General features: G+C 40.6%; 1 protein-coding gene across 1 annotated transcript in view; it reads right to left on the reverse strand.

Moving 5' to 3' along the window:
• Positions 1 to 3,190: 3,190 nt before the first annotated feature.
• Positions 3,191 to 13,124, reverse strand: part of LOC126456018 (serine protease HTR4) — a 474,826-nt gene continuing 464,892 nt past the window's right edge. The window contains exon 3 of the mRNA XM_050091774.1: positions 3,191 to 3,505. Coding sequence (XP_049947731.1) covers positions 3,468 to 3,505 — 38 coding nt within the window. The 3' untranslated portion in view covers positions 3,191 to 3,467. The remainder of the gene's footprint in view (positions 3,506 to 13,124) is intronic.

The following is a 13,124-nucleotide window of genomic DNA, read 5'->3' on the forward strand; positions in this document are numbered from 1 at the left end:
AGTTGGTTTTTATTTGCTGTAATTTTTTTCATACAACTTATTTTTTAGAAGGAAATAAGTTCATTTAATTTAATTTTGTGTTGAGAGCAAATTGAAAATAGTGAATCCCGGTGTATACCATGTGTAGTTTCAACTTTCCCTTCCGACCTGCGATAGTCTTCTGAGTACTTCTGTTGGACGTGATACCACACTGACTGTATAGTAATTTTCACCTGTATCCACTCCTACATTCTTCTCAAGTGCAATAATTATAATCTTTTCAAAATTTGATGCAACTTCCCAGCTACTTTAACTCCATTCGTGAGCCTGTAACTTCCACTCTCCCCCATTTCACCTGATATCTTCAAGAGTTCCACCGGTGTTACATTAATGTCTTGGCATCTGTTTCTTCCGAGTTGGCGCAAAGCTTTTTGAAAATAATGAATTACACCTAAATTCCCCTTGCACCGTGTCCTCATTTGCAATTAGCTAGATTTCTTATGGGTAGCTATAATTTTTTACAAACATTATTCCCATGTTCTGGCCTTATTTTCTACTGCTTTCTTCATGTCTGATCACTGTGCTAACTTATTAGACCGCGCGCAGAAAATACATGCTATCATACATCTTTCCTCTTCCCATTGGTTTTTGTCTTTTCTGGATTTACGGGTAATTTTACTTCTAAGTGAGCTTATATTGCTGCTGTTCTCTTTGACTCAAGTCCGGAACCGCGGGACTGCTACGGTCGCAGGTTCGAATCCTGCCTCGGGCATGGATATGTGTGATGTCCTTAGGTTAGTTAGGTTTAAGTAGTTCTAAGTTCTAGGGGACTGATGACCACAAATGTTAAGCCCCATAGTGCTCAGAGCCATTTAAACCATTTTGAACTCTTTGGCTCTGGCGTATAAACTGATGAAATTCAAACTCTCATTGTGCAAGGACCGAAGACCGTAGTTGGTACCACTGATGTGTATGATACTAAAGCATTTTTACTTTATTTTAGTGGCTAAATTACTTGCCAAACATTGTTATGTCTCAAGGAGAGTCGCAACATGCTGGAAAACTGTCGCACAATTTCAAAGCCAAGCAATATATTTCTGCTGCTACTCGTTTTGTTATTATGCCATACATATGCATGAAGGAAACATGGCGCAAGTGGTTCACATTTTGCAAGCTGTACATAACATCACTGCTTTGGCATTACAACTGCATTCTGTGAAACCCATTATCCCTCAAGACACGTTTTGACTGTTCATGATGTACACGTTGTACAATAATGACATGAAAAGTTATATAGCAACACAAAACCGCACCATGTTGGAATTAGAGGACTGTAGTATCGCCACACAACTTGCTTATTTTTTTTCTAGGAGACATCAAGATGAACATTAATTATGGAAGTAAAGATATTTAACTACAAAAGAAAAAGATTTCATAAAATTTTGTTATGTGCTGTCTGTTTACCTGCAACCGTCGTCATCTCCAATGAAAACAATGTTTTTAGCGTTTTTAAGGGCTGCCATAATAAATAAGTATTCGCTGTTTAAATACGATTAGTCTGCTGAGGTATGACGTAGTCTTTGGGATGTAACTCGTATATATATATTATGTCAGCCATTAAACACATTCAAAACGTATGTAAATATACTGCTACTCAATGCCTTCCGTAACATGCTTTTCTCGCCCTTGCTGTTCCTCAAACACAAGTTTAGGGAACGTTATTCTAGATTAGTAACTTAGTTGGAACTTCATTAACTGTTTATTTTAAGAGATAACTTACCTGAAACCGACGTCCTCTTGAGCTGAGATGATGCTCTTCAAGATGGCTTACTGGTTCACTCTGACACAGCAATAATTTTTCGATCATTTAGAAACAGGAACAGTGACTAAAATACCTTGAGTACTATTTGTTGCACTAAAAAAATCGCGACTCGCCGTAGCGAGACCTGGTGTTATAATGATGATAAGTTTCAAATATTGCCAGCGTAGCTGCGGGATTTAAGCACAAGATCTGATATTAGTTAGAAATTGCTGGTGTAGTTTCCTTTCTAATGGGGCATATACTATCGTTGCAAGTTCCAGCTGACTGCAATTGAGAACCTTCTTGTATAGCTGACACAGTGCTTTAAATAGCCAAACCACTACATGAGTAACGTTTTCATAAGTAATTTGAGGTGAATGTTGGGGTAGTTCCTTAAACAAGATTACACCCCATTTCCTCCTCAGATCGTGAAATCGTGTCACAATCAAGACTGTTGCCAGCCTCTAATGGCAGTGGCGAGCCACCAGATTCTATTCTTGATTCAGGCTGTTTTCGCGTCCATTTTCAACAATACTGGGTGGTTCTATTCAAAATTGACCATGGCACTACTACTTCCTAGAATGCATCAATAGATAATGATTGTCTTGATCGGTTCATCCTGCGACGCCGGCCGGAGTGGCCGTGCGGTTCTAGGCGCTTCAGTCTGGAACCGAGCGACCGCTACGTCGCAGGTTCGAATCCTGCATGGATGTGTGTGATGTCCTTAGGTTAGTTAGGTTTAAATAGTTCGAAGTTCTAGGGGACTGATGACCTCAGATGTTAAGTCCCATAGTGCTCAGAGCCATTTGAATCATCCAGCGACAGTAAACGTACTTTCAACGATCGACGTTAAACATTCGTATGTTATTGGGTTCCTTCTCAGGTATGTTTAAAGAGATTTTTAGTACACAATGAGACAACTTGTGTCAAAATAATCTATTTGAGGATATAACACCAATTTCTGCTGCGGTCCTAATATTTGGGCTTATATTATATGGGTTACGTTACTTATTCGATTACAACAGTATAAAGCTGTGTGTTCTTGCACAATTATCTTCCTGGTAGGAAAAGTTGCTAAATCTGTGTCAGTGATACTCAAAAAAATGGCTCTGAGCACTATGGGACTTAACAGCTGTGGTCATCAGTCCCCTAGAACATAGAACTACTTAAACGTAACTAACCTAAGGACATCACACACATCCATGCCCGAGGCAGGATTCGAACCTGCGACCGTAGCAGTCGCGCGGTTCCGGACTGCGCCCCTAGAAACGCGAGACCACCGAGTGATACTCAAGATGAGGACTGTGGATCTCTTCGCCACACAAAACATAATAAACACATGACAATTAATATAGAAAAATTAGTCGATTTGTAATGCCTTTATTAACAAAAAGTACTTAATCCCAGCAATATTACATGTGAATACAAAAAATAACATTCTCATTAATATTTGTTCTGGATTATTAAATATATTTCTCATTAGCTAAATGAAATGTGGCTATTTCCGTTAGTCTCGCAATACAGGATTCGCCGGAAAGCAATTTAATGTCAGACAAGTATTATAAATACTTTATTATTTGTAACAACTTATATACAAAGTTCAAATGCTATGTGTATGGTCACAAATCTAGGTTATACGCTCTTCGTTTTCGAATACCCGGTCATGGTCAGGTATGTTCCTTAACTGTTATCTTCCTCCAGGCGTGGCTGTGTCGCCCGGCGATTCTGAAACAGAGATGGTGGCCAGTAGTCAACACGTGCTTATGATTGACCACAACGAAGGTATTACTGAGGCGGGGACTTTACACTAACATGCATCTTTGATATAAATTCATTAAAAAAGCAGTAAGTGCGAAGTAGATATTGTTACCACAAAATATATAACTACCGTCCAGTTAGAGTCAAATTCAGGATCCAAACTTGCAAAACTGTCGTCCTTTTTTTCGTAACTTCACAGAATATTTAAAGGCAATTCAACTACCGACCAGTTAGAAACAAATCCAGGACCCAAGCTTCCAAAATTCAAATATTTATTCCGTAACTTTACAGAATATTTAAGGGCAGTTCTGACATGGTAAGCACACAGAGAGGAAAAAAAATTAAGATATTCAAGCCTTATATTTTAACAATGCATGTGCTTAACATAACTAGCTATGAATCGTTATTCCAGGACGGTCACAGAGGAAAATTATTTTGGTGAAAACAACCTGTTGCATAAATCTATCACAGAAATCGTTCCATACACATGCTAACAGAATGGGATGGAAATATGTAGATATGATACACATGTACAGAGAAAGAGATGATTGCAATTTCAGATAAATTTTATGATTTATTCCAGAGAAATTAAGTACATAACGCTTTGGTTCACCTCTGGCCCTTACGCAAACTGTTATTCGGTTCTGTATTAACTGATCGAGTTGTTGATTGTCCTGAGGAATATCAAATACTGTCCAAACTGGTGCGTCAGATCGTCAAAATCCCGACCTGGTTGGAGTGCCCTGCCCATGATGCTCCAAACGTTCTCAAATGGGGAGAAATCCAGTGACTCTGATAGTAACTCTCGCCGAGTGCGGGCATTATCTTGCTGAAATTCAAGCTCAGGATGGCTTGCCGTTAAGGGCAACAAAAGAGGGCGTAGAATACCTTCGGGATACCGCTGTGCTGCAAGGGTGCCGCGGATGACGACCAAAGAGGTCCTGCTATGAAATGAAATACTAGTCACTACCATCACTCCTGAGTGCGGGTCGTATAGCTGGTGATAATCAGGTTGAAATCCCACAGCTTTTTGGGGCGTCCTCAGACACGTCTTCGTTGGCTATTGGGTTCAAAAAAATGGCTCTGAGCACTATGGGACTTAACATCTGAGGTCATCAGTCCCCTAGAACTTAGAACTACTTAAACCTAAGGACATCAAACACATCCATGCCCGAGGCAGGATTCGAACCTGCGACCGTAGCGGTCGCGCGGTTCCAGACTGAAGCGCCTTTAACCGCGTGGCCACACTGGCCGGCTTGGTCATTGGGGCTCAGTCCAAAGCGGAACTCATCAATGAAGACAATTTTACTCCAGTCAGTGAGAATCCAGGTTGGAGACGCCCCAGATAACGGTGGAGGCGAGCCTGATGGTCGCCCACCACACAGACCTAAAGGCAGGAGTGACGGTTTGGAGTACCATTTCATTTCATAGCAGGCTCCCTTTGATTATCATCCACGGCTCCCTAACAGCATAACGGAATGCCTAGATATTCCACGCTCCGTAATGCTGCCTTTCATGCAAAGGACATCCTGGGCTAGCTTATTAGCTAGATTGTGCCCGCTCGCACACGGCGGGAGTTTCTATTGTTTCTCTTCAAGCTTGGCAACAAGGTCGCCAGATCTCTCCCCCAGCGGAGAGCATTCGAAACATTATGGGCAGGGCCCTCCCATCAGGTCGCGATTTTGATAATCTAACTCACCATTGGACAGAATTTGCCACGATATCCCTCAGAAAGACATGCAACAACTTCAAATCGTGCCTCGGGCATGGATGTGTGTGATGTCCTTAGGTTGGTTACGTTTAAGTAGTTCTAAATCTAGGGGACTGATGACCTCAGATGTTAAGTCCCATGGTGCTTAGAGCCATTTGAACCACTTTTTTGGACCAATGCGTTATTGACTTTCTCAAATTGTGAATCTCTTTTCCTTGAATTAATCATGCATTTTTTCAGAATAAAATTCATTCGTCTGTTGCAAATACATTTTTATTATCATTTACCTGTTTCAGCAAATTAGTCACATTCAGAAAACAACAAAACTAGGTATATTACAAACATTTAGATCTTGGTGATACATTTATAGGACGTGTAAGAAGTATATTACAGTAACTTACATATTATTGTATTTGCAACCGACGAGTGAATTTTATTCTAAAAAATATATACTACAGCTGCTGAAAATTAGTCATGAATAAAGTAATTGGTCACCCAATTTTTCTGAAACTGTAGTCATTCCTTTGCCTGTACATGTACAACAGAGATCTGGTACTCTTTTAATATAGGTTCTGTTTGTAGTGCTTAAGCCATGTTGATTTCGGGAGTGCGAAAGCACTCCACGGCACCTTACCATGTCCCAACCCCCACTCACAATCACCAACTTAACAACTCGTAATACCCCGTGACTGGCTGTCGCCTTGCAAGTCAATCTCGGTGCTCCCAGATGTACTCCGTATAAAGAATAAACGTCATTTTTGTTCAAGAAAACGTACTTCAAATGGTATAACAACCCAATAATCGATGGCCACACTGTGTCTAAACTGACCAGGTTCGCCCTGCACCTCTACAAAACAAATGGATCACTGGAGACTGGAAATGAAGCAATTACGAACGTAAATAAAGTAAAATACAACTGGGCAGGATGTATTGCCAGGCTAAAGGATGCTGGACGGACCAAATAAATACTTTCATCGATTTAATGAGATAAGGAAAGAACGAGTTACTGAGGTAATGGGAGGTTGGCAGATAACAGTAGGAAACAAGCAGGAAGAATTTGGATACAAGTAGAAAAATACCGTAGCGCACATAAAAGTTTGTAAGGGGTCTTCATCCATCAGTGCCTCATAGTAACGGCGCCATATAATTGCCTGTCTCATAAATACACACAAAAATCACCAGGTAACAGTGAGAAACCACGTGTAAAAATTACATAAAATGTCAAAGCCAGTCTCTCTTTCACTCACACTCTCTCTCTCTCTCTCACACACACACACACACACACACACACACACACACACACACACACACACACACACACACACACACGAAGAGCGAGAGAGAGATACAAGGACATGGTTGTAAAAAGAATTTTTAAATCGTTTCATAAGTTATGAGACAATTAGTAAAAACGTCGATAATAACTCTGCTGAAAGCATCTTTACGACGGGAAGTCAGAGTTTTATCACTTAAAAAACGAAGCTGCGATCTTGAAAATGTTTCATAGTGTTTTTGTTTATCTTATGAAGTATTCGAACCACTGACATATTTGAGAACCTGTTATTCCATATGCTCGAACTTTCGTTAACAGTCTCCAGTGGCTCGTGGTCGTGCGGTAGCGTTCTCGCTTCCCGCGCCCGGGTTCCCGGGTACGATTCCCGGCGGGGTCAGGGATTTTCTCTGCCTCGTGATGACCGGGTGTTGTGTGATGTCCTTAGGTTAGTTAGGTTTAGGTAGTTCTAAGTTCTAGGGGACTGATGACCATAGATGTTAAGTCCCATAGTGCTCAGAGCCATTAGAACCATTTAGTCTGCAGTGTGGCATTGTGTCAAACCGTTTCGGAAATCTAGGAATATGGAATTCGCCTGCTTCCCTTCTTTCGTAGTTCGTAGGACATCGTGTCAGAAAAGGAGAAGCAGAGCTTCGTTCGAGTGATCCTTTCTAAAACCGTGTTGATTTGTGGACAGGAGCTTTTACGTCTCACAGAAATATGTTATAATCGAACTGTGAATATTTTCAAGACTTCTGCAACAAACCTATGTTAAGCGTATTTGTCTGTTCTTTTATCCTTCTAATATACAGGAGTCACCTGCTCTTTTCTCCAGTCGCTTGGGACTTAACGATGGGGGAGAGATTTGCGATAAATGCACGCTAAATAAAGGGTGAATGCCGTAGAGGACTATTTGTAAAACTGGGCTGGGATTCCGTCCGGACCCGGCGACTTGCTTGTTTTCATAGCTTTCGTTGCTTCTCTGCACCATGGTTGCCTATTACTGTCCCCAATACAGGAATTGTGCGACAGTAAAACGACAGTTTGTTTGTACAATCCTCCTGCTTCAAAGATTTTTTAAAAACGAAATTTAAACCTTCAGCTTTCGTTTTACTATAATCTATTGCACCAAAAGAAAATCAGACCTGTGGTATAGAGGTGGTGTCTTTGACTAGTAATCAAAACGTCCTGGGCCACGGGTTCGAACGTGGCACAACTTAAATTTTGAATAAGAACCATCAACAATGGGGGCTGAAACTTTCGGGATAAGAAGCCACCGTCGTTCTGCCAAAGGACTTGTCGAAGGCCAGCATGGTTCCTTTGGAGGGCACGGCCGACTTTCTACCCCACTCTTCCCTAATCCGATCGGACGCAATAAAGAACTTTTAACTCAGATTTTTCTGTGTTTAGAGCAATCTGCCGTTCATCAACCCAACTAGAAATTTCATTAAGTCATCTTGTATCCTCCTACAGTCACTCAACGACGACACCTTTCTGTACAGCACATCATCATCAGCAAACAGCCAGAGAGTTCCGCTAACACTGTCAGTCACATTATTTATCTATAAAGAGAACACGTACAGTGCTGTCAACTTCCCTGGGACATTCCTGATGATATTCCCGTCTCTCATGAAGTCCCGCCGCCGAGTACAGCGTACTGGCTCCTATTGCATAAAAAGTCCCCGAGCCACTCAAATATCAGGCAACCTAATTAATATGCTTGGGCCCTCGTTGACAGCCTGCAGAGGAAAACCGTGTCAAACGCTTTCCGAAAATCTAGGAATACGGAATCTGCTCGATCAGGTGGCTAAAGGAGTAATCTGGATTGTCACGACATTGCAGTAACATAAGCGCCGCTTTCTCGGTGTGACGTGCTTTTTGAATGTTTGTGAACGGTTGGTAGAGATATATAAGTAATCTAGAAAAAGACATTCATCGACAACAGACGCCTATAAAGCAATAAAAGATTTAAACAGCCAAGAAAAACATACGTCAAACATCAACACAATCAACGAAAAACGACGAGTGGATCAACATAAAAAGTTGTGGCATAATCAACACTTAATGTTACAAGCAGAAATATGGTTGAACTGACAGTAGCAGATCAAGAAGTAGTTTTAAAAACCATGAAAAACAGAAAGAAATCTGTACTAGATGGCAGTGAAAATGTTGTTGTTGTTGTAGTTGTTGTGGTCTTCAGGCCTGACACTGGTTTGATGCAGCTCTCCATGCTACTCTATCCTGTGTAAGCATCATCTCCCAGTACCTACTGCAGCCTACATCCTTCTGAATCTGCTTAGTGTATTCATCTCATGGTCTCCCTCTACGATTTTTACCCTCCGCGCTGCTCTCCAATACTAAATTGGTGATCCCTTGATGCCTCAGAACATGTCCTACCAACCGATCCCTTCTTCTAGTCAAGTTGTGCCACAGACTTCTCTTCTCCCCAATTCTATTGAATACCTCCTCATTAGTTATGTGATCTACCCATCTAATCTTCAGCATTCTTCTGTAGCATCACATTTCGAAGGCTTCTATTCTCTTCTTGTCTAAACTATTTATCGTCCATGTTTCACTTCCATACATGGCTACACTCCATACAAATACTTTCAGAAACGACTTCCTGACACTTAAATCTATACTCGACGTTAACAAATTTCTCTTCTTCAGAAACGCTTTCCTTGCCATTGCTAGTCTACATTTTATATCCTCTCTACTTCGACCATCATCAGTTATTTTGCTCCCCAAATAGCAAAACTCCTTTACTAATTAACGTGTCTCATTTTCTAATCTAATTCCCTCAGCATCACCCGACTTCATTCGACTACATTCCATTATACTCGTTTTGCTTTTGTTGATGTTCAACTTGTATCCTCCTTTCAAGACACTGTCCATTCCGTTCAACTGCTCTTCCAAGTCCTTTTCTGTCTCTGACAGAATTACAATGTCATCGGCAAACCTGAAATTTTTATTTCTTCTCCCTGGATTTTGATACCTACTCCAAATTTTTCTTTTGTTTCCTTTACTGCTTGCTCAATATACAGACTGAATAACATCGGGGAGAGGCTACAACCCTGTCTCACTCCCTTCCCAACCAGTGCTTCCCTTTCATGTCCCTCGACTCTTATAACTGTCATGTGGTTTCTGTACAAATTGTAAATAGCCTTTCGCTCCCTGTATTTTACCCCTGCCACCTTCAGAATTTGAAATAGAGTATTCCAGTCAACACTGTCAAAAGCTTTCTTTAAGTCTACAAATGCTAGAAACGTAGGTTTGCCTTTCCTTAATCTATTTTCTAAGATAAGTCGTAAGGTCAGTATTGCCTCACGTGTTCCAACATTTCTAGGGAATGCAAACTGATCTTTCCCGAGGTCGGCTTCTACCAGTTTTTCCATCCGTCTGTAAATAATTCCTGTTAGCATTTTGAAGCCGTGGCTTATTAAACTGATAGTTCGGTAATTTTCACATCTGTCAACACCTGCTTTCTTTGGGATTGGAGCCATTATATTCTTCTTCAAGTCTGAGGGTATTTCGCCTGTCTCATACATCTTGCCCACCAGATGGTAGTGTTTTGTCAGGACTGGCTCTCCCAAGGCTGTCAGTGGTTCTAATGGAATCTTGTCTACTCCCGGGGCCTTGTTTCGACTCTGGTCTATCAGTGCTCTGTCAAACTCTTCACGCAGTATCATATCTCCCATTTCATCTTCATCTACATCCTCTTCCATTTCCATAACATTGTCGTCAAGATGGCATTAACATTTAATTATTAAAATACAGCGGAATTCTCCTTAGACTAAGGTTTTTACATTTCCTGGATTCGTGCTGTGAGAAAACGAGAATACCGAAAATCTCGACAACAGCTATTGTTCACTCAATTTTAAGAAATAAGATAGAAAAGACTGTAATAAATACAGTGGAATAAGTGTTTTAACAGCTGGTTACAAAGTGTGTGCAAATTTTAACTCTACGGTTAAGATCAATAGCCGAACTACTTTAACTGCATACTAGAGTGGATTTAAATTTGGACGAACAGCCATGGATAACATATTCACTACGAAGATAATGGCAAGTAAAAGAATTTAATAATGAGACAAACATAGCTTTCATCGCCTATGTCAAGGAGCCTGACATAATAAACAGGACCAAAATTTGGCCAATATCATAAGTAACTGGAATTCCGCAACTCTTGATATGGGCCACAAAAAGCTTATCCAGTGAAACTAAATTTGTAGTATAAATGGGAATAAAATTAACAAAAATGGCATTGCAGCTGATCACGGAGTTAGTCAAGGTTGCAGTCTTTCCTAAATTTTGTTCAATTTATATATAAATGACATGATTAAACAGTAAAATCAGGAAACAAAAACAACAGAGAAATAAAGTGGATAACGACCTTTATATCGAAATATTTATGAATGCTGGCTTCCAGACAATAATAGCCACATGACAAGAAGAATTACTAGGAAAAATTAAGCCAAATTGGTCAGTACTATGATTTCAGAACATCTACAGGAAATACAAAAGTAATGGCACTCTGATGAAAACAACAGGTGCTATCAAAACTAGTGATATACAACAAAATAATGAGCAAGTAAGTCTTGTTAATTGGGCTACCACATTTCTCCTGATAACGATAAAAATATAAAGAAGAAACAGCAAGCGTTAAGGATGTATTTGGAACAACAAAAAGAATATTAAACAAAATGACAGCTAAACAATTGTGTAAACTGTTCCATTTGGTCTTTAGTGTAAAGTAGTGAGCGCATAAAACCAGAAAAGGTAAACACTGGGGACTGTTTAATATCTCCGTTGTACCAAACAACTTACATCAGACTTGAGATACACCACAAATGTCTGTGGCCGTTCTTTTGATGGAATTTCAAAATTACGCGTTTCCATTACTTTCTGCTGTTCCGACTCGTTCTAACGTATCTTTAAAACTTGAAACAGCAGTTAATCGTCTTGAAACAGCAGTATCAGAAGAAAAATTTCTCTATTCAAGTTCTCAAACGCTAACTGAAATAGCTCTCTCTTACGTTCTCGGATAGTGCGTCATCGTATGAAGTAAATAAAACTAGTGATATTGTTTGTACTCTCGTGTTTATGAATTCTGAAATGATTTCTCCTCGATTTTTCTTGGCACCTATTTGGCTTCTGTCATAGAGATATTTCAGTGTCCCCGTAAGATGCTTGGAGTTTCGTCTTGTACCAATGACCTTGCAGAGCTTTCTTCTCAGATTTCTATCAAAAGCTTTAATATAATCAACAAATATATGTTCTGCTGTACCACAATCTCATTTGCTTGAAGATATACTTTATAATGAAACTGCAGTCGCTCTAAGAGGTGTTACTGAATCCGCCTTACTGTTGGATCATAATTTTTCACGATGAGTGTTCGAAGGTGAGTGATGAGTATCGTAGTGTAAAGCTAGGATTCAATGTGAAAGCTTCGATCTGGCGTGACGAAAGTTAATTTTCTGCAGCTACTGAAACTGCTTTTATTCGCTTCTTTTATGATGTAAACAATGCACCTTCTTCCACTAGATTTGAATCTTTCTATGGATCCAGTACCGGTTGAAGTTCGCGAAATTTTTTATTAGATTAAAACTGTGTGGCTGAGCATTACTGGAACATGGAACGTTGCCTACTGCGTGTATTGGTCTCATTGACTGAGTGCCACGACTTGTGCCAAACTCTAGCCCCTCTGGGTTGTTCTTTTTAAAGAATTCTAGCTGTACCAGGAAAGCTTCGTGGGTAAAAGTACTGCATGAAAAAGGCAAGGTTCCCCTTTCGAGTCCTGGCTCGGCGCACATTTCTACGAGGTGCATTCAAGTTCTAAGGCCTCCGATTTTTTTTCTCAGGACTGGAAAGAGATAGAAACATGCGCATTGTTTTAAAATGAGGCCGCGTTCATTGTCAATACGTCCCAGAGATGGTAGCACCATACGGCAGATGGAATTTTACTGCCAGCGGTGAGAATGAGAACTGTTTTAAATATTTAAAATGGCGACGTTTTCCTTACTTGAACAGCGTGCAATCATTCGTTTTCTGAATTTGCGTGGTGTGAAACCAATTGAAATTCATCGACAGTTGAAGGAGACATGTGGTGATGGAGTTATGGATGTGTCGAAAGTGCGTTCGTGGCTACGACAGTTTAATGAAGGCAGAACATCGTGTGACAACAAACCGAAACAACCTCTGGCTCGCACAAGCCAGTCTGACGACATGATCGAGAAAGTGGAGAGAATTGTTTTGGGGGATCGCCGAATGACTGTTGAACAGATCGCCTCCAGAGTTGGCATTTCTGTGGGTTCTGTGCTCGCAATCCTGCATGACGACCTGAAACTGCGAAAAGTGTCATCCAGGTGGGTGCCACGAATGCTGACGGAAGACCACACGGCTGCCCGTGTGACATGTTGCCAAGCAATGTTGACGCGCAACGACAGAACGAATGGGACTTTCTTTTCGTCGGTTGTGACAATGGATGAGACGTGGATGCCATTTTTCAATCGAGAAACAAAGCGCCAGTCAGCTCAATGGAAGCACACAGAATCACCGCCACCAAAAAAATTTCGGGTAACCGCCAGTGCTGAAAAACTGATGGT

The sequence above is a fragment of the Schistocerca serialis genome, chromosome 2, assembly GCF_023864345.2.
Source record: "Schistocerca serialis cubense isolate TAMUIC-IGC-003099 chromosome 2, iqSchSeri2.2, whole genome shotgun sequence".
Classification (NCBI taxonomy): domain Eukaryota; kingdom Metazoa; phylum Arthropoda; class Insecta; order Orthoptera; family Acrididae; genus Schistocerca; species Schistocerca serialis.